The sequence below is a fragment of the Lipophrys pholis genome (assembly GCF_963383615.2).
Source record: "Lipophrys pholis genome assembly, chromosome: 13".
NCBI lineage: Eukaryota > Metazoa > Chordata > Actinopteri > Blenniiformes > Blenniidae > Lipophrys > Lipophrys pholis.
This window is the reverse complement of record NC_137632.1, coordinates 18,326,721-18,349,877: the sequence shown is the minus strand read 5'-3', so window position 1 is coordinate 18,349,877 and position 23,157 is coordinate 18,326,721. Positions and strand designations below refer to the sequence as shown.

General features: G+C 41.3%; 1 protein-coding gene across 1 annotated transcript; it reads right to left on the bottom strand.

Annotated features, from left to right (window-relative positions):
* Nucleotides 1-594: 594 nt before the first annotated feature.
* Nucleotides 595-22,026, bottom strand: nxph2a (neurexophilin 2a). The gene is made up of 3 exons (XM_080477873.1): nt 21,348-22,026; nt 21,077-21,229; nt 595-3,432 (listed from the first exon to the last, which is right to left on the bottom strand). The coding sequence occupies exons 2-3, from the start codon at nt 21,119-21,121 to the stop codon at nt 2,686-2,688; spliced, it is 792 nt and encodes a 263-aa protein (XP_080333999.1). The 5' UTR covers nt 21,122-21,229; nt 21,348-22,026; the 3' UTR covers nt 595-2,685.
* Nucleotides 22,027-23,157: the final 1,131 nt, after the last annotated feature.

The following is a 23,157-nucleotide window of genomic DNA, read 5'->3' as shown; positions in this document are numbered from 1 at the left end:
TAACGTCACACCTGTCAACAGTGAAAGCAACTGATTAAAAAAACAGTGATATGTGGATACTAGTGAACAGTATAATCAGTTTAATAACTAAATATGTTTTGAAAGCTATCGAGATGCTGAAGGATATTGAAATCTGTAAAGTACTTTTATTTTATCAGATGATTTTACACAATTCATCCATTTAAATGTCATTCTGAATGCTTGAATTTCCATCGGCAATGAAGCCTGGAAAGTGAATTGTATATTAGCATTCTCTGTAGTTTCTGAGGATTTGGACGTGTGCAGCAGGAGAGCCCGGTGTGACTTGACGCCTAAAGAGTTAGGTGCCTCACTCTGATCAGATAAGAGTAATGGAAGCGAATGAAAAGACCCCTGTCCCTGATGGCCACAGCAAAATGGATGTGCTCCCTGAGGTGTACCTCTGGTATCATCCACGCCTGTGGACACAGATTTATTGCCCATTAAAAAGCTACACTGAAATGTACCTCCTCAAACGGCGTGTTTATCCTGTGGAGGAGTCCTTTCAGGAGGGGAGCGAGATGACGGCGAGCACCGACACACAGGAGCTGACTCAGTATGACAATATGCCCAGAGCCAAGTTCAAATCAGGTTTAATGCCATAGAAACCTAAACTGATCTTTACAGTTACATTTTAACAAAAGGAACTCTCTATGAAATCAAATATTCAAAAATGAACATTTGTAATTACACTATACACACAGAAGTGCTCATATTTTTCTATTTTACAAGGGAAATTGTTGAAACAGGATTTACGCAAGCAGGAAATCAAAAATAGGTACAATTCTGCAAATACAAAAATGGAAATCAAAGCAATCTATAACAATAAGCAATAAATCTGACATTTATCTACATGTTATTTCTTAACAAACACCCAAAAAATTAGGAACAGTATACTTGTTGATATATTTCTGTAGGGGGGGGAAAAAAAGAGAATAAATTGACATCATTTACTCTGAAGCCATAATCAAACACGTTTAGTTTTCCGAGTTACACATTAATACACAGCATTTGCACAAAGGAGCAAAACTAAAACATCAACATAGATCAACTCTGATTCAGTTTCTTATCGTACACCTCACCTCCTGTATGAGGTGACAGGATCATTTACAGCAAATGGAGAAAGAGGTGAGCTACATGGGACAAAAGAAGGGGTGACAGAAATGAGTGTCAGTAGCGCGAGCCTTCGCCTAAAGTCCCCCGTCGGCGAGCAAACAACACAAGCTGCCTTCAGCATTTAAATCTGTAGATGGTTTTCAATCAAAGCCTTTTAAAAATGTGTTTCACAGGTTGCAAAGTCCAAACACACATGTGCTGCGAGGCTGGATGTTATCCACTTTTACACCAAAAAGTCAGCCAGCTTAAGCCTGCTGTACAACTGGGAAATGTCTCATATTTCAAATTTAGTCCCACTTCTCATTAAAACCGCAGACGGATTCTGTACTTTTGGCTTTTTTTCTTTTTTTATTTCAGGGTCTCCTCTCTTGGTAAATGAAATTTCCCAGGCTAATTAAAGCCTATTAAAGACAGGTAATGTCAGGGCTGGTGGCAGGACCATGACAAAGTGCTGATAATTGTCTGCCAGACTCACTAAATCCACCTGTCCTGCAATTATTGCTTCCCCCTCCCTCTCTCTCCTGACACATTAATCCACTGCGGGGCCTCGCTCGGCAGCCTGATGCCTCAAAGTGCATCCTGCAAACACAGATGTTGGATTTCAGACTAGTTTAAAGCACACATGCCTTATGATGACTGTAGCAGAAAGACCAGCGCATTTTAAGGAGCAAACAAGGCAGCGGCCACGTGACATATGGATACACGCACATGTAATCTCACGCTCTCAGGTCTGTTTTTTTGTATCAGATTTGTTGGATTGATTTCCTTAATCATGGGCACTTTAGAATAGACTGAATAAATCAATTCACTTGATTGGAGTCCCTACTGAAGAGATAAGAAGAAAGGGTGCAGGGCCGCATGAATTATCTCATGCTTTGTGGAAAAAAAAAATAAAAAATTGATCAGGCTAATATGAAATACTCGACACTGCTCTGTCTGTGTTATAGTATCTGGTACAAATGGATGTTAGCGCCAATTCAATTCAATGAATAGATCATTTTGACTAATTAGAAAGATGTAGAAGGAAATGTAAGGAAATCTTTCATTTTACGCTCATGTGAAGAGCTCCTCCAACAAAAACCTATTGTGAGGATTAAAATAGTTCAGCATCGTGTCGTACTTCACTCCACAACGGTTTTAAACGAGGTGAGGAAAATGGCTGAAGGTGTCGACGCACCGCTGGCAGAAGCCGGCAATGCACTTCCGACCGGGAAGGCTCCTTTGCCTACGGTAACGGTCTTCCCTTGAAGCAAACATCTGGATGACATACTAATTATATCAGTGGTTTACAGAGAACATGTGCTGTTGCGATGGGGGAGGATTTACTACCTCCGAGTCCCAAGTCAACCCCCAAAACCCAGTCCCTGGACACCTAACTACCAGAAGTTCTGAAGCCGTATACTTGCGTAGTATATACAAAAGTTTTACTAAATGCCTCCACTGTTTCACACTTTCAGGTATCTAAGTGTTTCAGGATGAGGAATTTAGAGCTTGACATTTACATTGTTTGAAGACAAAACAAAAGGCTGATGCATACTAACAACAGCCAGGTCATCCTGTAGAGGAGTAAGGTGTGTCGCTGTGGTAGTTGTAGTCGGGGCACACCTTCTGCACCAGTTTATAGTCTACGCTGTAAAAGGCTATATAGATGCATATGACTTTGAAGGGTTTCGAGCAGAGCCATGAGACGTGGCTCTGCGTCTGCTCCTGGTAACACACCTTGGACGGGTCGAAGCTGCACAGCGCAGTCTTCTTGTTGCGGTCCGTCTTCTCGTACTCGATGCGACAGTTGAATGACTTGGTGTCTTTGGTCTCCAGTGTGGACTGCTGGGCGATCTCAAACTCCACCACCTTGGAGGGCGGCACCAGGCTGACCGACACGTTACCCAGGCCGGTGGAGTTGTGGCGGAAGTAGACGCTGAACGTGCCGTTCCCGTGGTCCACAATCTTCCCCGTGATCAGCAGGTTGAGCTTGACGGTCTTGATGTTGGAGTGGAAGTCCCCCCACCCAAACATCTTTTTGAACTTGCCAGTCTTGACGATGGGCCTGCGTTTAGTTCTGGCCTGTGCATCCTGAGCATCTGTCTGGTTAGATAACCAGTCCCAGAAGTCCTCCATGTTTTGTAAATATGTCATCTCCCTCATGTTGCTCTTGAACTCGGGGGAGCCCCTGGCAAACAAACGCAGGGGGTTGAGGATCCGAGGACTGGCACCCGTGGGAGATGTCTTCTGTTCATTATCGCTGTCCCTCCACTCGATGAGCTCCGTGGCTCCTCCGTGCACTTTCCTGCATGTGACCTTTATAGACAGCAGAGCACAGATGGACAGAGAAACAGTGTTAAAAAAAAAAGAAAAAATGCTCGTGCAAAAGTCACATACACATTTCGCAGTGATCCTTTCATGGACATTAGTTCCTCTAGTGCCTCTGGAAAATGTCATTAAATACAACACATCACAGCAGCATACGCACTAACTGACAACGTGTTTCTCATCACTGCGTTGTAAAGCTGCCACATCGGCAGCTCGGCACTTAAGATAAAGAACAGCACTTCAGCACTAAAGGTGAAAAAAAAAAAAAAAAAAAAAAAAAAATCTATAAATGAGCATGAAGCCACCACTTAGCAGAGAAGTTAAGATTTACTTTAGCAAACACTGAAGTGGAGCAAAAGCACCCCTGGGAATAAAAGAAAGTCTTGTTTGGTAAACTAAAGCTTTACACAGAGTACTTCAATCAGGCTACTGAAGAAGAGCTCCGTCTGTGAAAATATGACTTTCTATTGGAAACACAAAGCAAGAAAGCTGTTTCCTTGATTTCTCAGCACAAAATGAAAATAAAAACAAAAAGGAAAAGTCACACTTGACTCAAACTATTTGTGCTTTTATAAAAGTAATTCAAGCAAAAGAAAAGTGCTACTGTAAAGTGGAGTTTGGAACCTTGATTGAGGCATTCATCATTAGACGACATGTTTACCAGACACTGAATCTAACGTGTGGTGCTCAGCATAATTATTCACTAATTACAAAAACAGCTTGGAACACAAATACAGATATTCCTAATACATTTCTAATAGAAGTTTATACGGAGATCATAAAGAATGCAATGCGGGTTCCTCACAAACTAGACAATAAAACAAACTAAATGTTGAAGTTTAGCTTAGCCTTAAGATTGGAGATAATCTGAGAGAATGGGAAATATTTGGCTCTGGCAAATATAACCTGGAATCCCAGAAAGAGAAAGTTACTTTCAATGAATGCCAGCTGGCCTTAAGTTTTGAGTTTTACATTTAGCTAAGCTACAAGGTTGTTCGGTTTATGTTAATGTGGCTATACGAGGGATTTCCATCTCAGTGGCACAGTGGAGTAGTGGTTAGCACTCTACCCTGTTGACAGGAATAATCCCAGTCTGAGTCTTTGCTTGGGGGTCTTTCTGTGGAGCATTATCATCCTTTATCTAGGTATTCCAGTTTCCTCTCACAGTCCAAGAAACGATGTTTGAATATAATTTAGAGGCTCATTTATTTAAATTTTCTGTCGATGTGAATGTGAGTATATGTGCTTGTCTGTCCCTCTATGATGGACTGGTACCGTGGATAAAGAAATATGGATGAAGGGGATTTGCATTTAGGGGAGCTGAGCTGGATCAGAGTGTTTACCAAAAACCAGTAAATGTTTCTAATGAGGATGTCCTAATATTGTCAATATAATTTGTGGTACGGTGTGAGGATCTGCTTCACTTAATCAGCCATTATCAAAGTCACATATTTTTCACTGAAAGTGAGCTGAGATGCGGCCCCTCCTGCCTAATGAACATCGATATTGTAACACAGGTTGACACCACTCTCGTGGGGACGGGAGTCCTTCAGAAATAAATAATGAGCAAATAAAAAAGGGGGTTTTGTCTAAAAAAAGAAGAAGAAAAGGTGAAATAAGAAGTTTTGGCCAAGACAGGCAATAATCCTTGTTACTTGGCTTCAGCAGGGCCTTTTCTTGGAAGAGAGACGCCTCTCTTGGTTTCCAGGTCAGCCACGCCTCTTTCCAGCTGGAATCACCCACATCTGCAGCCCATTTGCTGGTCAGTGGAGGATATCGCCACAACCAGAACCACTGCGGTGTCATTTGGCTCAGTGTTGCCTGTTTCCTAAGTGTATTTGTTGGATCAGCATGAAATTCAGTGAAAACACTTCTCTTGGCCTGTGACCTATTGTCAGCCCCTTCTCATTTATGCTTATTCAGGATGAGGCATTCTAAAGGTTTTTCTGACAAATAAATACAATGATCCAATAATTGGATCATTTAAAAGGCTTAACTTAAGCCAATGAAGTTTTCTTTCAAATCTCAACGGCTGGTGTTTAGATCAGCACAAAAAAAGCTTTAAATCAACTTGTACAAAGAGCTGGACTTAAGTAGTATGTAAAGCTTGAAGTAAAGCAAATTTAAATTTTTTTTTTTCATTTCAATATGAATTTCCCTTTTCTCGGGGTCAGAACATGTGGACTCAAACTATGACAGTAAAAATTACCTTACAGCAAGTTGCAAAGCATTTTCACCCGGCTAAAGCTTTTTCATATAAAGTTAATAGACGTTTCTTTGTGCATTTGGAGGCTGAGGATGATGAGGATGATGAAAGGTCTCAGTTTGAATAACATTGCCAAGGCGGTTAGGACCAAAGAGGAAGAGTTGGAGGAATTATTTAAAATGAGTGAATGTGCTTATCAACTTTACATAGTTTTGTTGTTACGTTTCACGCAATGAGCTTCCATCTGGACACTGGCAGGTGAAGGTTAAGGATTGTGGTCCAAAGTGCAGATTATGACACAATAACTGGACTCCATCGCTCACATGTTCAGTGTTTAAACTTTTGCTTGCAATGTTGCAAAACAATAAAAACATTTTGTTGTTTTAGGGGTTTTTTGTTTTTGTTTTTATTTGTTTTTGGTTTTTTAGCAAAGTGTTAAATGTTAATCCAGCAGTAGCAATGAACTGTGATCCCTGCTTGTACCTCAAAGCCGTTTAGCTTAAGGAGTGATTCCTGGTCCACTTCAGATAAAGCACTAATAATTCACAGCAATAAGCTGAGCTAGTTTTATTAGTAATTAGTAGTGCCGGCTTTCCTCAGGCCCGGTTGTAGGGATCACTGAGAGAAGCAGATGTTGAGAGTACAGCGGCTGTTTGAATTCTCACCGAGATGCAGCGCACTACGAGACTAATTATAATTTTGCTGTAAGCCTTTTCTGAAGCACATGTGTACAAAGCAAACAAACTAGGTCTGTCTGTCACAATTTGTTTTGTCACAGTCCTGCACTCACAGACCTCACGTTACATCCATATTATGTGATGCAACCATGCGCCTTATAAATACAGCTTTTATTGCCTCTGCTGCTCATGTACCGGACCTTGGTAACACCTTAATGTCCAAAGCGGAATGTAATAGCTCGTCTATCTGGAAATCTAATGCGAAATCAATGTGTCTCCCACGGACAGCGAGCCTGAGCCATTTATCAGCCCTCACAATGCTTAATTAAGACAGTTGCTGCTTGTAAACATGGATGAATGAGGCAACACTGTAATAATGTCCCTCTGCGCAGTTCATCACATCCACAGTCATTTAATCAACCAATTCCAGTGGCATTATTCCCCTGCGATTCTGCCACTTAGCAATGCCTCTTGTGAGCTCAGCTGTTAATTTGATTCGACTCCTCTCTAACGTCGCAATAGCAGCCGACGCCGAGCAGAAAATCCGCGGGCTCCCTACAGGAACACTTCAAACCACTGCGAACAAGGACGGCGTGGCACCCGTCTTCCCGCCAACTCAAACTGTTATATCCGTTACACATTGGCTGTCGTGCTGCGCCGCTTCAGAGGTGAAACCAAATTGTCTTTCAGGGCAAATCTCAGGTGAGCTTTGTATGGGGTGATTATAATGGAAATGAGAGAGGAGTTTAAGTATGATGAGCAACTGGGGAAATTGCTGTGACAACAAGGGGATCAGCAGAGGGATATCCAATACTTAAACGCCCCGAGAGAGATGAAGCATTGGGAACTTGAAAGCTCGCACTGACACATAGGCTTTGGTTTCTCTCTTTCTCTCTCTCTCTCCTTCTCTCCAATGCACACACCAGTACACCTTGTTCATTTAGGCTGAAGTGGTGTCTCTTAAAAGCAGACTAAAGGAATCCGAGTTTTCTCATGCAAAGGAAGAAAAAGGAAAAAAACAAAAAAAACAGGCAAGGTCTGATGAAGGAGAATCTACAAAAGCTTAATTAAGATTTCTTAATCGGTGCTTCCGTGCTAGAGGCATTTCAGGGCAACTTGAAACAAGACATTATTATGATAATAACTGCAGACTTATGGAGCTGAAAACAGCAGACCTCATTTCAACAGCACGAGGCACCGAGTGACTGAGTGGCAAACGTTGCAGATGCCTGTCGAGGCGCTTGGGGTTTCTTCCTTTTCCTGTACGTCCGACATGAAAGCACAGAGAGGTGCATGAACCCGCCACTCCACCAGCAGAGATACTACACTCACTCACCGCAGTAAAACACTGTCACATGCCCACTACGCGCTTAGCGATGCGGCAGTCAACATAAAAAAGTTCGCTTCACTCATTTCGATAGACGTCCATGTTGAAAGAATTCCTCCAAAGACTGCAGCTCTTCATTTGCTGCTGGTTGAGCCATTTCCAGTTGATATTCATTGTTACCTCTCATACATAAGACCACATAAAGGCCCTTAATTAGCGACACACAATTTTATACTCAGAGTTTATAAGAAACCTCATGAATTATCATCTAATTGACTGGCAGTGTGATAACTGTAATTTACACCTCCATAGTCTCAGACGAGGATCACTGAAGTTTTCGGTTCAAATACGAGATATTTACATTACTGACATTTTTGTTTCCGCTGTGAATATTTTTGACGAAACGACACTGTTTACAGATTTTATACCTGTTCTGAAGTATAGACAAAGAAAGAAAGTGAATACATAATCAAGGTTCTCTCTGAGGCTGATGAGTACTCGTTTATTCTTGTTCATGTCTTTATCAGACAAGTGAGCATATAGGACACCACTTTCTTTTCTTCCTGTTTCTTGCAGCGTGACAACAATACGACATGTGATGCTTGTGTACGGTTTGTGGAGTTTGTAATAATATGAGAGTGCATGACAATTTAGCTTTAAGAAAATATAAAAGAAACAGATGCATCAGACAAAGTATCCATTTTCAAATGTGAAATTAACAAATTACATGATAGAACACCAGTGCTCAGTAGAGTATAGACAAACCTTGACGTACATCGAGTGAGAAATTTACCTAGAGAATATCTGAAGCCATAATTTAGCCTTTTATTTAGCCAGTAGAACCACATTGAGATTGAAAATCTCTTTTACAAGTGTGTCCTCGAGAGCTAGAGGGGGCAAGGGTCTTGCTCCGGGACCCCCAGTCCATGTTTTGTTTTTTGGACTGTGGGGGAAACCAGAGTACCCGGAGTACCCGGAGTTCCCGGGTGTACCCGGAGTACCCACAACTTTTATGTTGTGAGGCAAGAGCACTAACCACTGCACCACCGTGCGGCCAAATAATGTGAAATATGTTTGATTTTGGTCAGTTTCATAATTTGGCAACCAAGTTTATTTGTGCGGACCACAGTAATAGGGTCAAGAAATATTTTTCACCAACTCTATATCGTAGAAATATTTTATAAAAACATTTTTATTGACCTTTACAGGGTTTAAACTGTTCAAAAATTATAAAAACAAAGAAAACATTACCTTTTTGAACACTTTACAGGGTTTTAAAGTGTTCGAAAATGTAATGTTATCTGCCACTATATGGTATTATACCATTATGAATATTTGCAAAGAAAACATAAACTTTATATGTTTTCCACTTGTTATCGAGTTAAAATCCAGCAGGCTTATTACTGACAACATAATTTAATCAAAATCTAAATATGAACGATTTTCCACACTTATAAAACCCCGGTAAAAAGATATTAAATGTTTTATTCAGTAAAATACCTTTGAAGATGTTTAAAATTTTAAATCGACTGTCTTGTTCAAGTGAATATGTTTACTAGTGGACGACAAAAAATGATTTAAAAAGCATGATGATGGATAAACCTTGACCAATAAAGGTTTACACTGAATTACAATTGACAAATGCCTGACAAATGTTATTTGAGAATTGCAATGTTATCATGTGGTGACACATCTTACAGCCGTGTATCTACACTGTCGTTTTCACAAAGAAATTCATCCAAGACCATCGTTGTGTGATGCACTTATCAGAAACAGCTTTATACATCCTAGTAAACAGGATATTACAAATGTATACATTATGCAAGCATAAAAGAAAAAGGAAATCCTTGTCTAAACTGCACAAGTACAGTTTATTTACGGCAGAAACTTTCCTTTCAAATCAGAGGAGAAAAATACATGTTGATGCTCCCTTTCAGAGATGGCTGAATTACTTATGCATCTCCGGCCTTTTATCTTACTTCACAAGCAATTATTGTACTAGATCTATTTGTCACATTATTTGAGGTGTTTTAAAAGTGCATTCTCAGCTGAGAAAAACTCCTTTCCAGCTCTTTCATAGTGCCAAATATTGGCACTATGAAAGGGTCTCTTGCATTTATTATCATCTCACAATCTGCTTCAAAAGAAATAAAAATCTGTGATTTCTAAAATGACAACTAACATTATAATTTGTCTTGAACATTTTAAAATGTACTGGGTGTATTCTTCACCCCCTAATGTTTTTATTGCTTTTTAGTGAACATGAAGGATCATTCTATTAAAGATGAATGAAACATACATACAAGTCACTTATATGGTTCAAAGATAAAAGCTGTGTGATTTAATGTTGTGCCAATCAATACAAGCAACTTAAATACTGACAGTAGCCCGAGCAGAAGCCACACAGCGAGTCAGGATGAATCAACCTCCACATTCATCTGTAATGAGCATTATAGAGCTGGCCGCCTGCTTGTCCCGTGGGTAGACATATCTTTTAGAAGCCTGACATAAAGGCAATTGCCAGAGTGACCAGAACTAGCCTCTAGAAAGTTATTAAGAAGCCAGTGACATCTGGCTTCTGGATCATCTGAAGAGGAGCCGTTGAAACGTATTTGTGGCGAGAATTGTGCTTGAATCTGATGGGTTCTGTGCCGCGGGCGAGGCTCGGACGCCGTTTCGATGGCGACCACGCTAAGCTCTCTCAACCTGGCACAGTTGTCAGTACGACCTCTATCCGTGATCTCAAATCTGCTTTTCTCTCTTTTTTTGTATCTTCTTTTTTTGTGACGCAAAGAGGATGATGCATCTGCATAATCTTTATTTCCAAGTTTCCTTTTTCAGGGAGCTAAAATAATCTTGTCTGGAGTTTTCTGTAGCTCATTTATTTATTTATTTTCCCCTTTCCAGCACATAAGGCTGAGATATGCGTCTGGGGAAAATTGGTTTCAGGCATCTTTCTCACAATAAACAAAATGGGCAATTAACCTGCTCATCAGTGCAAGCAGAGCAGTTCCAATGATGCACTCCACTGTTCTTCATGGATTTATCTGTGCAAATTGACCTCACTTTGGTGGTGCAATTCATTTCTCTGCTAATTTTCTGTGTCTGAAGCTTCATTAACTTGATGCGCTTCTACGTAGTAAAAATCTGGACACCCCGCGAAAATTACACCGCCTTCACCCCCTCCTTTTGCGATACTTTCCCATCAGCCTCTCAACACAACACCTGTCATATTAGCGCCGCTCAGCCAGAGCTGCTCTGGCTTTGCACTACAGCAGTGCTACAGCACTGGATTGACTGCAGCGTACACTTTCAAGTATCCACCGTGACATGTGGCTATGCTCACATTAAAACCCATTCTCAGCCTGCGATCCTTTACCCAGCATCCTCCCTTAGCCGTCCTCCTCCTGATGTTACAGGGCATATCATTTGTAATGATTCACACCTGGAGCCGGTTCTAAAGAGCAGGCCCCGGAGGCACCAAGCCAGTCCAGAGCGAGAGTCTACACATCCTGCTGAAGAATAGATTGGCGCTCTGATCGCTGGAACAGCCTCACGCTCCAGAGCCATCACTTTTAATCAGAGGCCATCCAGGGAAACACATGGCAGGTGCTTCAGCGCTGTGGTGGATCGCAACAGCAAGTCCACACCGGGGGCGCCACACCAATCACAGAGGGCTACGGGTTAGTGTGTGTGCCTGTGCATGTAGCATATCTACCACCCTCCAGTATCATCTTTAAGGCCATTAACATCTGACCTCTGTGAGAGCGAGACAAACAACAGCCTCCAGTATTAAAACTCCCCATGCTCAAGATGTTATGGATCTCGTTGATTTTGTGTTTTAATTGGTCATCTATGCGCTGTACAGTTTCACAGCGAATTTCACGAGACGCTACTAATTAATGAAACAGCTTATTATGACTATGAAGTGAAGGTTTGGCGATTTTCAGTTCTCATTACACTATCATAGGTAATGTAAAGTATATAAAATGCAGTTTGGCCTCCAAGGTCCCTGAGAGCTGCTCTTCTCTCTGAGAGTCCACATGTACAAGTGCTCTCATAGTGAGAGGAGAGGTTATGACGCACTCCAAAAAAAAAAAAAAAAATGTTGCTGAGGTCTTCATTTCTATAATCCCAGCAGCAGCAGCACCAGACCTGTATCTGTACAGCACATCGTGTCTATCTCTTACTTACAAAACACCCGCCGGAGGATCACACCATCACGCCGCTGTCATGAAGCATAATAAGTAACAAGTGTGTTGGTGCTGTCAAGATACCGAGGTGAGGTGGATGATTGACACGGCATTTCTAAATGCTGTGTGACTCCCTAAAACTATTCAATAAAGAACTGTTGACGACAAACTTTGCATTATCTTTGACATAAGGAAACACACTAAATCATTAAAATAGGACTTCTTGCCTGGCGTTGAATATGCACCGAGAACTGTGACCTAAACATTTTAATTACCAGAAAAGGCACAATGCATGTGACACTTGAGATTATGATTAACACCCCAAGAGTACAGACGTCAGTCACTCTCTAAAAGAGGGGCGTAGAGGCTGAAATCGGGCTGTGACAACTTGTATTTGTTTCCCAATAAACCCACATAATAACAAATTAAAACTTTGTCAATCCACAAATTATATTATTATGGACCACATAATTACTGGTTGTGACAATGTAACTGAAGCTTTCTTGGTGACTGCAGAGTTTAATGCAATTATGAACAACGTGAATTAGAAACCAGTGCTATGTGTCTTGTTAGTTCTCATATAAACAGGTATACACTCACCAGCCATTACATTAGGAACACTCACCTAAACTAAAGCAATCAATACAATAACTTTGGCATATATTCTACCTCATAAATTTATATTTTGATTATATTTTCAATGGTGTTGAGCTAGAATGATATGTGTGTGTGTGTGTGCGTGCGTGCATGCGTGTAGAAAATGTATGTAAAATGTATGTAAAAAAAAATTTTTTTTAATATGTCAGGCAACACAGAAACAGGAGAGGGTCAGGACATTGGAAACTAATCACAATCAATGTGGACACTGTTATATTAAATCCTCTCCCAAGATTGCATGCAAAACTGAGCAATATCACCTTTGTAAAAGCCGAATTTATGTCGGCGCTGTTCTACTGAGTCCCATTAGATCGTACGAGTGTACCTAATGAAGGGGCTTGTGAGCATATTAAATTATGATGTGCCTCAAAAATGCAGCCATCAGCCACATAAAAAAAAAAAGAATAAGTGAACCCTTGTTTGTGTGTTCAGTGTTTAATGCGGTGTAACTAAAACCCTAAAATTTAACATGCACAAGGGATCATTAGAATTAATAGAAATTAAGAGCTGGAGCCACTCCATGAACCAGCAGCAAGCCGCATGGTGCATCACTAGTACCACAGAAATTGCTAACTGCTTAATCCCTTACAGACATTACGCATGTATTTGAAAAATAAAGACGAATTATTTTTGACAATTAAATGCAAAACTGTCGTTTTAAGCAAACGTAGGATCAGTTTATTCATGAAGAGTATTTGTTACAAAGAATTACAGCTATTGCTTACATTTCCCCGCAAAAATTGATACTAAATGATGAGATTCATGCCAGTCAAGTTAAACGCTTACATCAGTAAGTATTCATTGTCTAATTGTGTGCTTCGACGAGACATTGTATTTTTACCACCTCGAGTGCTGTTGATCTGATGCTGCCCTTGACCTCTGACCTCTCTTGAAGAGAAGAAGGGGATGACGAGCCTCTCTCAAGAGCACCTCTAACACTCGCCCACTCTCCTCTTCAAGAAATTATAAACATGCAGACCACTTGAGCTCGGGAATAATGACTTCTTGTTCAGACGAGCGATATTATGCTCTTCCACAAATACTGCATAACAAACGTGTTGCCTATGGGTTAAATGGGCTAAATGTAGATTAAACCACAGTGAGAGCCCACACATGTTCTGGTCAAATATTATCCGACTGCTCACGATGTCACTTGGGACTGCTCACAAAGTATGATTAGCATAAATTATAGCATGTAACATAGCCATCCCGTGCCGAGCATAAATCATGTGACGCGAGCCATTAGTCATGTTTATAGTGTCAGTGTTGTTGTGCTCCTGCTTCATTCTCCCTCACTGCGTCTGAAGTGACACTGATTGAATCTACGCCCCGTCTCATCTTTCCTTGGGACACGGAGACGCTTCTGTTGGTACTGGTGTTTGCACAAGTCTTCACACGGACATATTCTGCATCAGGGAAGCAAAACATTAGAGTGAACACAACTAGCTCTGCTGCAGTAGTAACAATGCATTCCAATAGTTAAAACAACTAACCCGCTGAGGTGAGGATGAATCACACTGTTCCTCAATAAACTGAACATGCTGCCAGTAATACCACTGTGAGCTTCAACCTCACTGATATGAATACTTTACTTACTCCTGTCACACCATTTGCACCAGCAAGAAATTCATTATTTTATTTTACTTTAAAAATGACAATAAATCATCTATTAGATTATGTGCAATCTGCTTTGTATTGATAAGCATTTTAAATTTGACAAGACATTTGTTACCAGTGTGTGCCAAGTGTAAACCAAACAGTGATCTACATCCAGGTAGCAGATTCACTGCATTAGGTGAGATTATATAAATTGAATATATGAATAAAATATATATTTTTTAAATGGTTAATTGAACTTTATGCTAAATAATCCAGATATATTTCTATTACTACTCTCTATAAATTTAAGATCTATTCAACCTAATGTCCAAATAGCGACCATATAGCAGTAAAGTAAATCTAAATATTATTAACAAACAGGAGTTAGGTCCTAAATCGTAGATTAAAGTTAATCTATCTATTTATTCAAGTATGAAACAGCATGTTTAATGACTACTGATATAATAATATGAGCGGAACATGGTTAAAAGGGAATTTAATAACTGCCAAAAATATGTGTAATTGGGTTATTTATTCCATCCATCTTGATGAAGTCGGAGCTGCAGGAGGCCTGGAGCCGAGTCCAGCTGACTATCAGGGAAGGTCGGCTACATCCTGGACAGGTAGTCAGTCCATCACAGGGCAAAAGCAGAGAGACAGACAGTCACACACACACACACACATGCACACACACTGACATTAATATCTACAGGGAATTTTAGAGTCACCTGATAACCTCAAGCACATGTTTTTGGACTGTGGGGAGAACATGCAAACTCCACACACAATAACCTCACACCTGACTCCGGGACCTTTATAATCTAGGATTATAAAGGTCTGGATTTTTCTACTATACCTCAAATAATATTCATAAATATCCTTAGATTGATTCCAATTTTGGGGGGGACTTTATGTGTGGAGTTTGCATGTTCTCTCTGCAGGTGCATGTTTTACTTCTGGGTTCTCCACTTTCCCCCCCACAATCCAAAAGCACATGGTAATTGGTGTATCAGACGAGCATGGTTGACTGTCTCTGTGTTTTCCCTGTGATGAAACTAACAACAACAAAAATAATATTAAGAAAGAAAATTGTGAGGTATTTATTGAAGCCATTTATTGTCAACAGAAATCAATTAACTGTATTGTTGCATTACAGTCAATAATAAAAATGCCTCAACCGTATTTGACTTAACCGCAGGAGGCCTCGGAGGTGCAAATGTGATGCCAGTTAGCATGACTCGGTGATGGAAATTTAAATGCAGCGATTATGTCAGGTATTCACAAAGTGTTAACAAAGATCCCACCAGGAGAGAGGAGGCAGCGCGTGAGCGGAGCCTCCGGGACGAGAGCCTCCAGGTAATCTGGATCCTGGTGTTATCTCGGCAGCTGCCACGTATGACAGCAGCAAAGCCCTGAACACTTCACTTTTAGGCAGGCGTTACCTTTCTACGCATCATCAGTTTCATAATCCCCTTACATGGTCAAAGCGCCAACTCCTGTGCCGGCTCCTGACACCTGCCGCACACTTCCATATGACTGATAGCAGGGATTCAGCAGGATAATACCACAAAGCACATTGGGCTCAGTGTAATTATCATTCTCTTGACCAAACTTTAACACCATATATTTTGTACAACAATGATAAATGTTCTTGTAAAACTCCTCGGCTAATACTTGTGTAGGCATGGCACATTATTCTTACATTAATACTTGAGGCTTCTGGTTTAAGTTTTGCTGCTTTCATCTCTGGGGGCCATAATCTGAATGTTTTCCTCTGCAAGCTTTTTGCTGTGACAACCGCAATTTAGTACTTTCTTCGCCACAAATGTGCGCTACAAAGAATACCGAGGTTTCATTCAAAAATGTTTTTGTGTGATTTGCCCACATGTACGTCCACCAAGTTTGACAGAGCAAATGTTTCTGTTCGGCGAGCAGATTGTGCCGCGGCTGATTTCACTGAAACGGCTGCCTTTGAAGAAGAAACAAGAGTTGGAAATGTGTTGCCTTTTCTCCCCCTTTCTCTCCCTCTCTCTCTCTCTCTCTCTCTCTCTCCCCCCCCCCCCTCTCTCTCCCTCTCTCTCTCTCTGAATAGCTCTGAAGACAGGTACTTCACAGGAAATATACAAAGACAGAGGGGAGCTGACAGTGCTTTGTTAGGGCTGGAAATGACAAGCTGAAAAGAAAGGCCTCAAAGCCTGGCGACACAGGAGAAAACGCAAAACTGAGAGTAATCAGTGAGCAGATTTATTGTAAGTATTCTGAAGCTGTCACATTTTTGCCGTTTTCTTCCAGAGACACACTGCAGTTTTAATTAAGGAGGCCAATCATTTTTTTTTCCTGAGGTCTGACATGTTGTGTGATTGCTTTCACCACAAACCAAACCGGCTGTTAATGGGGAGCTCTGTACGTCACCGTGTGTGGGCGATACTGCAGAAACTTTGCCTACTCAAGTCACAAGACTACAGGTTGCAGGCTCTAACATCCAGTTCCGAAATGTAAATATTTGACTGAATAAAAAGCGGAAAAAGAAATGAAAATCTTCCATCATCCACAAGAGATTTGAATCAAAATACTTGCTGCATTTGAACCGATCGCCACATTTTGTTTTGTTGCTGCAAAAAGATAATGGTCCTCTCAGCGAGGCTGTGCATCAGAGGGTGTTGGATGTCTCTGACATTGCAGCGTGGTAATGACAACGCTATGAGCCTCCCGAGCTAACGCCGCCTCGGGCTGCACATCGCCCATAAAAATTCATAGCTGTGGACCAAGATCAAGAAACTCAACATCATATTAACTGTAATGTTTCCTGCACCAATGCCACCAGAGTGGGTGTGAGTGTCCCCCCCCCCAGAGAGCTGCACACCCCGCCACAGCACAAACAGTCCACGTCACACCGGCGACAATCGGGAAAATAATCACGTCGTTCATAATTATCTGACTTAAGTCTTTAATGGACCATCCAGTCGCCAGATTAGGGTTATTGTCAAAGCAAAGGGCACGTGTGTCACAGCTATCAATCATTCTGAGCTTCTTTCTTTTCATTTCAGGACCTTTATCATGGATTTGTTGCCAGTACACACAATTATGATTGATGATTGGAAAACGGAATGGGTTGCCTGGCTCGATACACGGACGGCGCAACCTGTGGCGGCCGCGAGCGAGGTTTGAAGGATTTCACCCGCGGAGGCGACAACCTTTTCGTCGAGAGGTCTAAGACAACATACAGGCTGAGGACTGCAAATGCCACAGACAGTATTGTTTATGAGGGATTATCTAGTCAAGCCTTCTGGCTGGAAAGATTGTGACCTCAATATGAGCAAAGATACACATCAGCACCATGTAAGCTCCAAAATGATTCCTGGAAGGGTGCATGTGCATACAAGGCCCCTTTAACTCCGTCAATCCATGTTTAATCACTTCTACAGCAGTTTCCACTGGCCTGCTTGCTATTTTCTCCCATATTCTTCACCCTCTCGCTCCACCCAATTTCTCTGGCGGGTTTTTGAAGACTTAAGTTCCACTCCTTCTTTTTTTCCACTCTTTCTTACAAGGCAAATCCTGGGAGAGGTTGATGTGAAGACCAGGCAGAGCAGGGATGTGAAGAATATAAACACATTTTTTTTTTTTTTTTTATTGTCCAGAGGGAAAGGGGGGGTGCAAGAGGGTTGGGCGGTGGGGTCTGTAAAAGAGACGAGGACCTTATCACAGCCCAGCAGCTCTGTAATTCGCCGCCATGATAAAGTGGCAGCGCGGAAAACCTTACAAGGCTGGCACAATCCAAAGACGGATTAGGTTTTTCTGACATAAGCTTCCTGAAAAACTAATCAATCAGCCCATGCAGTATTATCAGAAGCGTGAGATTAAAGAGCTGCTCCTAATCCCCCCACTGTACATTTTATTACACTTCCCAGTGTTAGTTGCCTTTAAATATACAACAAATAAATAATAAAACCAAACCTAATTGAGCATCGGGAAGGGGAAAAGGGTTAAAGAGTCCTCAGAGAGGGAATTTATGTAGAATTTGTGTTTTGTTATGAAGACTGGGATAAAACTGTTGTCCTTGCCAGAGCGCTTTTCTGACTTTGAATGGAGCGTCACTGCCTCACTCTGCTACTTCTACTGCAGACAAAACACACAAAACAGGGAAAAAGAGGGAGGAAAAAAAATATGGCAGCGTTTAACAACAATGCCAGTCGCCGAAATTAAATCAAATTCACTTTCTGATTCCTGTCTTGTTTGAGGATTTTTCTCTTCATTAATGGATGAACAGATAAATTATCAAACAACCATGTGCTTATAAATAAATAAATAATAGTTGGAAATTAATGCTAAGCCCTTTGAGAAATGACTTGTAATCCCTCAAATCACTGCACATCAAAGTTGCGGGGATGAACTGCAAGTGTGGCGCGATGCAGGACGGCGCGGCTTACTGGGAACCAGCTAAGCTTATAGTCCCTTCACCGCGTCACACCCTTCTATCAGGAAGCCTGCTCCTTCCCTGCTCGGTCCAACCCCGAGAGGTGTTTTCAGAACACAGGAGATGGCTGTACGTTTAACACCACCACTGATCCTCTCGACGTGGGCCGCATAGATGCTTTGTGGTGACATAATATTACCAGAGAGCTCTCACCCCAGCAATGAGATACAAAGGAGTTAATAGACTTTGTCAACATCTTTTCACACTAAACCCCGAGTTCAGTGGAAAAACCCACTTTACCCTCCCTTTTACCCTTTTTCGCAATCTGGGGAAGGGGGCAGAGGGAGCCGGCAAGAGAGCAAGTGGGCTCTCAAATATGTTTCATCTTCATCTACATTGTTCTGCTGTCGTTGCACCGAGGATAACTGCAGCAGATGTCATGAGGAAGAATGGATTCTCCCAGGATGGCTTTGACCCTCTTATTTGTCCCTGGGGTATGGCACAGATGCTGAGGCTGGGGTTACATTTTCAACACTTGATTCATGTTCTGGGTGTTTTTGTGTGTGTGTGTGTGTGTGTGTGTGTGTGTGTGTGCGTGTGTGTGTGTGTGTGTGTGTGTGTGTGTGTGTGTGTGTGTGTGTGTGTGTGCATGCTGAAGGAGCCAGAGGAGAAAAAGTGTGTTTTTGCTCGGGTTTCTTGTTTTTGGCGAGTTTGCACAGAATCTCTCTTAATGTGTTACATCTTATATCAAAAGGCATCCAGATGGTTGAGCTGTTTGAGGTGCATCCACTGAAACTATACGATGCCTCGCGCTTGCAATGTGGCCTTGCCACTTTGTATGTCACCTTTACACATCCTTCCAGTGTCCGTTCGTTTTTTTTCTTTCTTTTTTTCATTCACACTTCCTCCATTTTGCATTTTTTTAACCCAACTAAGGGAAGGTAATATTGATAAGGCCTATACGTCCCCAATCAGACAGTGGTAAGTCTGCTGGGAGGGAAGCAACTGAAGCATACAAAGAGATCCTCCCCAGAGACACATTCTGCCTGTCTGTCTCTCTCTCTCTCTGGAGGCACAGCTCCCAAAAGGCACAAGGCTGATTACAACAGCAGCCATAGCAGACAGCACTTTGCTGCTGCAGCAGCAGCTCTGTAGTCAAAGGCTATCTCTAAGAAGCCCCATTTGAGGATGTGAAGATGTGAAGAACTTCTTCAATCACGTGGCATTTTCTGTTCGGGTCTGATCATGACAAGAGTCTGCAAAGCAAAGGATGATCCCGATAAAAACCCAAGCTGTATTCAACCAGAGAATAATATCTGCAGAAAAGCGCAATAAGACCATTTTATTTTCATAAAGCTCATGATCCTTTGCTTCAAGAGTATTTCGTGCAATGAAAACAAAACTAAATAAGAAAAAGATTATGTTCGGGAGCTTAACACGCTCGCTCTCTGGGAAATACTGAATATTATCCAGTGGATTCGCAGGGTCATTGGAATTGTACATGTCATCAAGGAGGATTGGCACAAGCTTTGGTAATTCTCATTCGTCTTTTTTTTTTTCTTTTTTTTTTTTACTCCGAAACACTGGCCTCAATTTCAGAATAACAAAGACACTTAACAGATGTCAGAGGTTCAATCCAGAGGTCAAACCTCATTTGTGCCACGGGGCAAAGTAAATTATTATGATCACCAACCAAGGATGTACATGTGATATATCTAAAGAAAAAAAACGGAAGCTTTTTTTTCTCTGTTCCAAAAGCATTATACAAAATTCTATTATGTAGAATATATATGTTTTTCAAAATATATACATTTATACAGTATACAGTATATATACATTTAAAGGCTGGGATTGTTTTTGGAAGCAGTACATCCACAAAGTAGAAATTTATAGATAACAAAATAACAGATTGACTTTATCAACATAGCCACATTTAGTCTATATCAGAATCCAGTTTGGCATGATGTGTGTTTGTATGATTATTGTTGCTGTATAAGCAATTAAACTGTTCAGTGTTTCATTGAAAGAAAAAAAAAAAGTCCCAATAGTGAAATGACCATAATATGTTACGATGTAATTGAACTGATGGATGTAATGCATATTAAATGATAAATGGGCTGTGTCTACAGCAAAACGAGCATATCTGTAGGAATAAATAAAATAAGCTGAATTTAATTCTAATATTATGGTTTCTGAAATATTGTAATACAACAACAAAAAATACGATGAATCACAAAAGTATTGTGTTTGTTTGTTTTGTTTTTTTTAATTGGTTTTATTTTAAAATAGATTGCAAGTTATTACACTGAATAAGGTGCCTTGATGGACAAATACGTTTGCATCTGATCAGAAATGACCATTATTTCAGCACTGTGAGATGATCAATCATTTCGTTTACAGCTCCGTCATAATAATAATAATTGCATTGAAAATATATTATGGTAAAATCCCAACAGCATGGAAACACTTTGCCTACTTTTAAAGTTTCTTGGGGGGCAATTACAAGAGTTGTTCTTCTGTATTTGCCGCTTTGGGTGTGATGGTGTGACCCCTCACCTGGTGCAGGAGACAAAATAAGACGATGGTTTGCAGAGCGCTCATCTTCGGTGACTTGTCGACTTATTCACGACGAGCGGCGATTAAATCCTCTCTGGAAGGTTTGGAGAGGGGAAGAAGACGCGCATGCCGCTGAAACATTCCTGTGATCACCTGCGAGAAAAGTACAAATAAAGGAAATAATTACTAACCAATGTTTCACAGGAGGAAAAACTCCCCATTTGATTTCGGTCTCATTCTGAGGAAACAACAACTTTTTTTTTTTTCTTACCGCGTCCGTAAAGCGGCTGCAATCATCCTCGTCCAATCCACTTTGTGCAAAGAGTCCTAAAATCCTCCCAGAAACGTCTCCGTCTGTCGGGATGTTGAGGGAATTTCCCCCAGCAGCTGGTACTCTTGGACCGCTCTAAAAAATAAGATGAAACGGCTACAATCGGCTGCTCAGTTGGCCGAAAAAGATACTCCTCTAAGTTTCAAATCCAGCCAAACCGAAATAAACTGAGGACTATATTCCCCCCTTAATTTATCCCGAGTAGTATCATTAATAAATAGTCGGTGTGCGCTGCAGAAACACAGCCAGGAGAGCCCGCATCCCAGTGCCAAAGACTGCAGTGAGACAGACAGCAGCCCGCTCCTCAGCTCGACTTGATTTCAGTGCGCAAAATCCTCCGCTGCGCGTCTGGAGACGCCAAGGTCGGCGCGCATCCGTTTAGAGTCAGACCCAAAGATCTACCTTCGAAATCTTACTTCCTCCATCCAGGAGACAAGTAAGAGGCTTGATGTCACTGTTCTTCGGTTTTGTTCAGCCGCACGTCCACATTTCTTAACCCTTTAACTGTTTAAACGGGTAGTTCGATATGACTGTATTTTAGTGATAGTTGGGAAATGGGACATGGGACTCCAGTCACATTGAAGAAGAGTCTTTACTCATCTTTTTCCCCCCCTGATATGATATGTGTGAGGAGTGTAATATATATGAACACTGGGACATTCTTTTTTTTTTTTTAATTTTCTGATGTTTTCAAACACAACTATTATAAAATATGGCTGGTATAGTCATTCTGGTGAAAACATGCTGGTGAGTATTGCCTTTTCATTTGGGAAGTGGCTGATGCAGCAGTCTTGACCACAAAACAGACAGCAAAAGGTCAAACGTTGTGCTGACAGTTGTATGAGGGAAAGGGGACTTTTTAAAAAAATTTTTACAGCGATTAAAACTCCTGTTTTGAAGATCGCCTTGACTTTGGCGCCATCATGCGGCTTGCAAGCAAAACAGGTGAAGAAAAGCTGAAGTGGTTTATACAACACACTGAAGTTTATTTTATTCTTCCTCTACACGTGTTGCTGAGTCCTCCTAGTCCACAGTGACCACTACTTCACTCCACTCAATCTCTCCTCATTTATATAGCACATTTCAGACATTTGGACATTGTGAGACTGCACGGTGGTTAGCCTCACAGCAAGAATGTCTTGGGTTCAAATACTCGCTGGGCCTTTCTGTGTGGACTTTACATGTTCTCCCTGTGTGTGTTTGGGTCTCCTCTGGGATGTGAGGTTAATTGGGAACACTAAATGGCCCCAAAACTGAGTGAGTGTGGTTGTTTGACTAACACTGTGTTTGGGCTGATGGACTGGTGAACTGTCCAGGGTGTATCCCGCCCTCACTCGGATCAGCTCCAGCGCCCCGCGACTGTATAGAAGTACTGAAGGTGGATGGATTTCAAACATTGTTTTGTGTGTTAGAGAGCTTAGTTCCATCTATTAAGAAAAAGGGGTATTGTTATCATACTAGTAACTGAGGACAAAATGATTAGTTGCAAAAACGCTCTTGTATCATATATGATCATCTCCTTCTGTGAGGCAGTCTTAATAATTTGCACGTATGTATTGTCAACACTGTCGGGGACCGTGTGACGCTTTGACCACTCGTTAGTTCAGCTGTAGTCAGGTGGGAGAACATGCTTTATAGTTCAGTTCTTAAAAGTCATTGATTCCTCCTCTAAATGACAAGACGAAGCAACAACGACACAACTGAGATAAAACACAAGTCTGTAAAGAAGCCAACAGGCTCACACCAATGG

Bases quoted from the DNA above. Each gene is read 5' to 3' on its own strand.
- nxph2a (XM_080477873.1), bottom strand. From the start codon at position 21,121: ATGAGCGCTCTGCAAACCATCGTCTTATTTTGTCTCCTGCACCAG. The intron at 3,433-21,076 runs GTGAGGGGTCAC...CTGTCTATAAAG, and splicing joins TATTTTGTCTCCTGCACCAG to GTCACATGCAGGAAAGTGCA.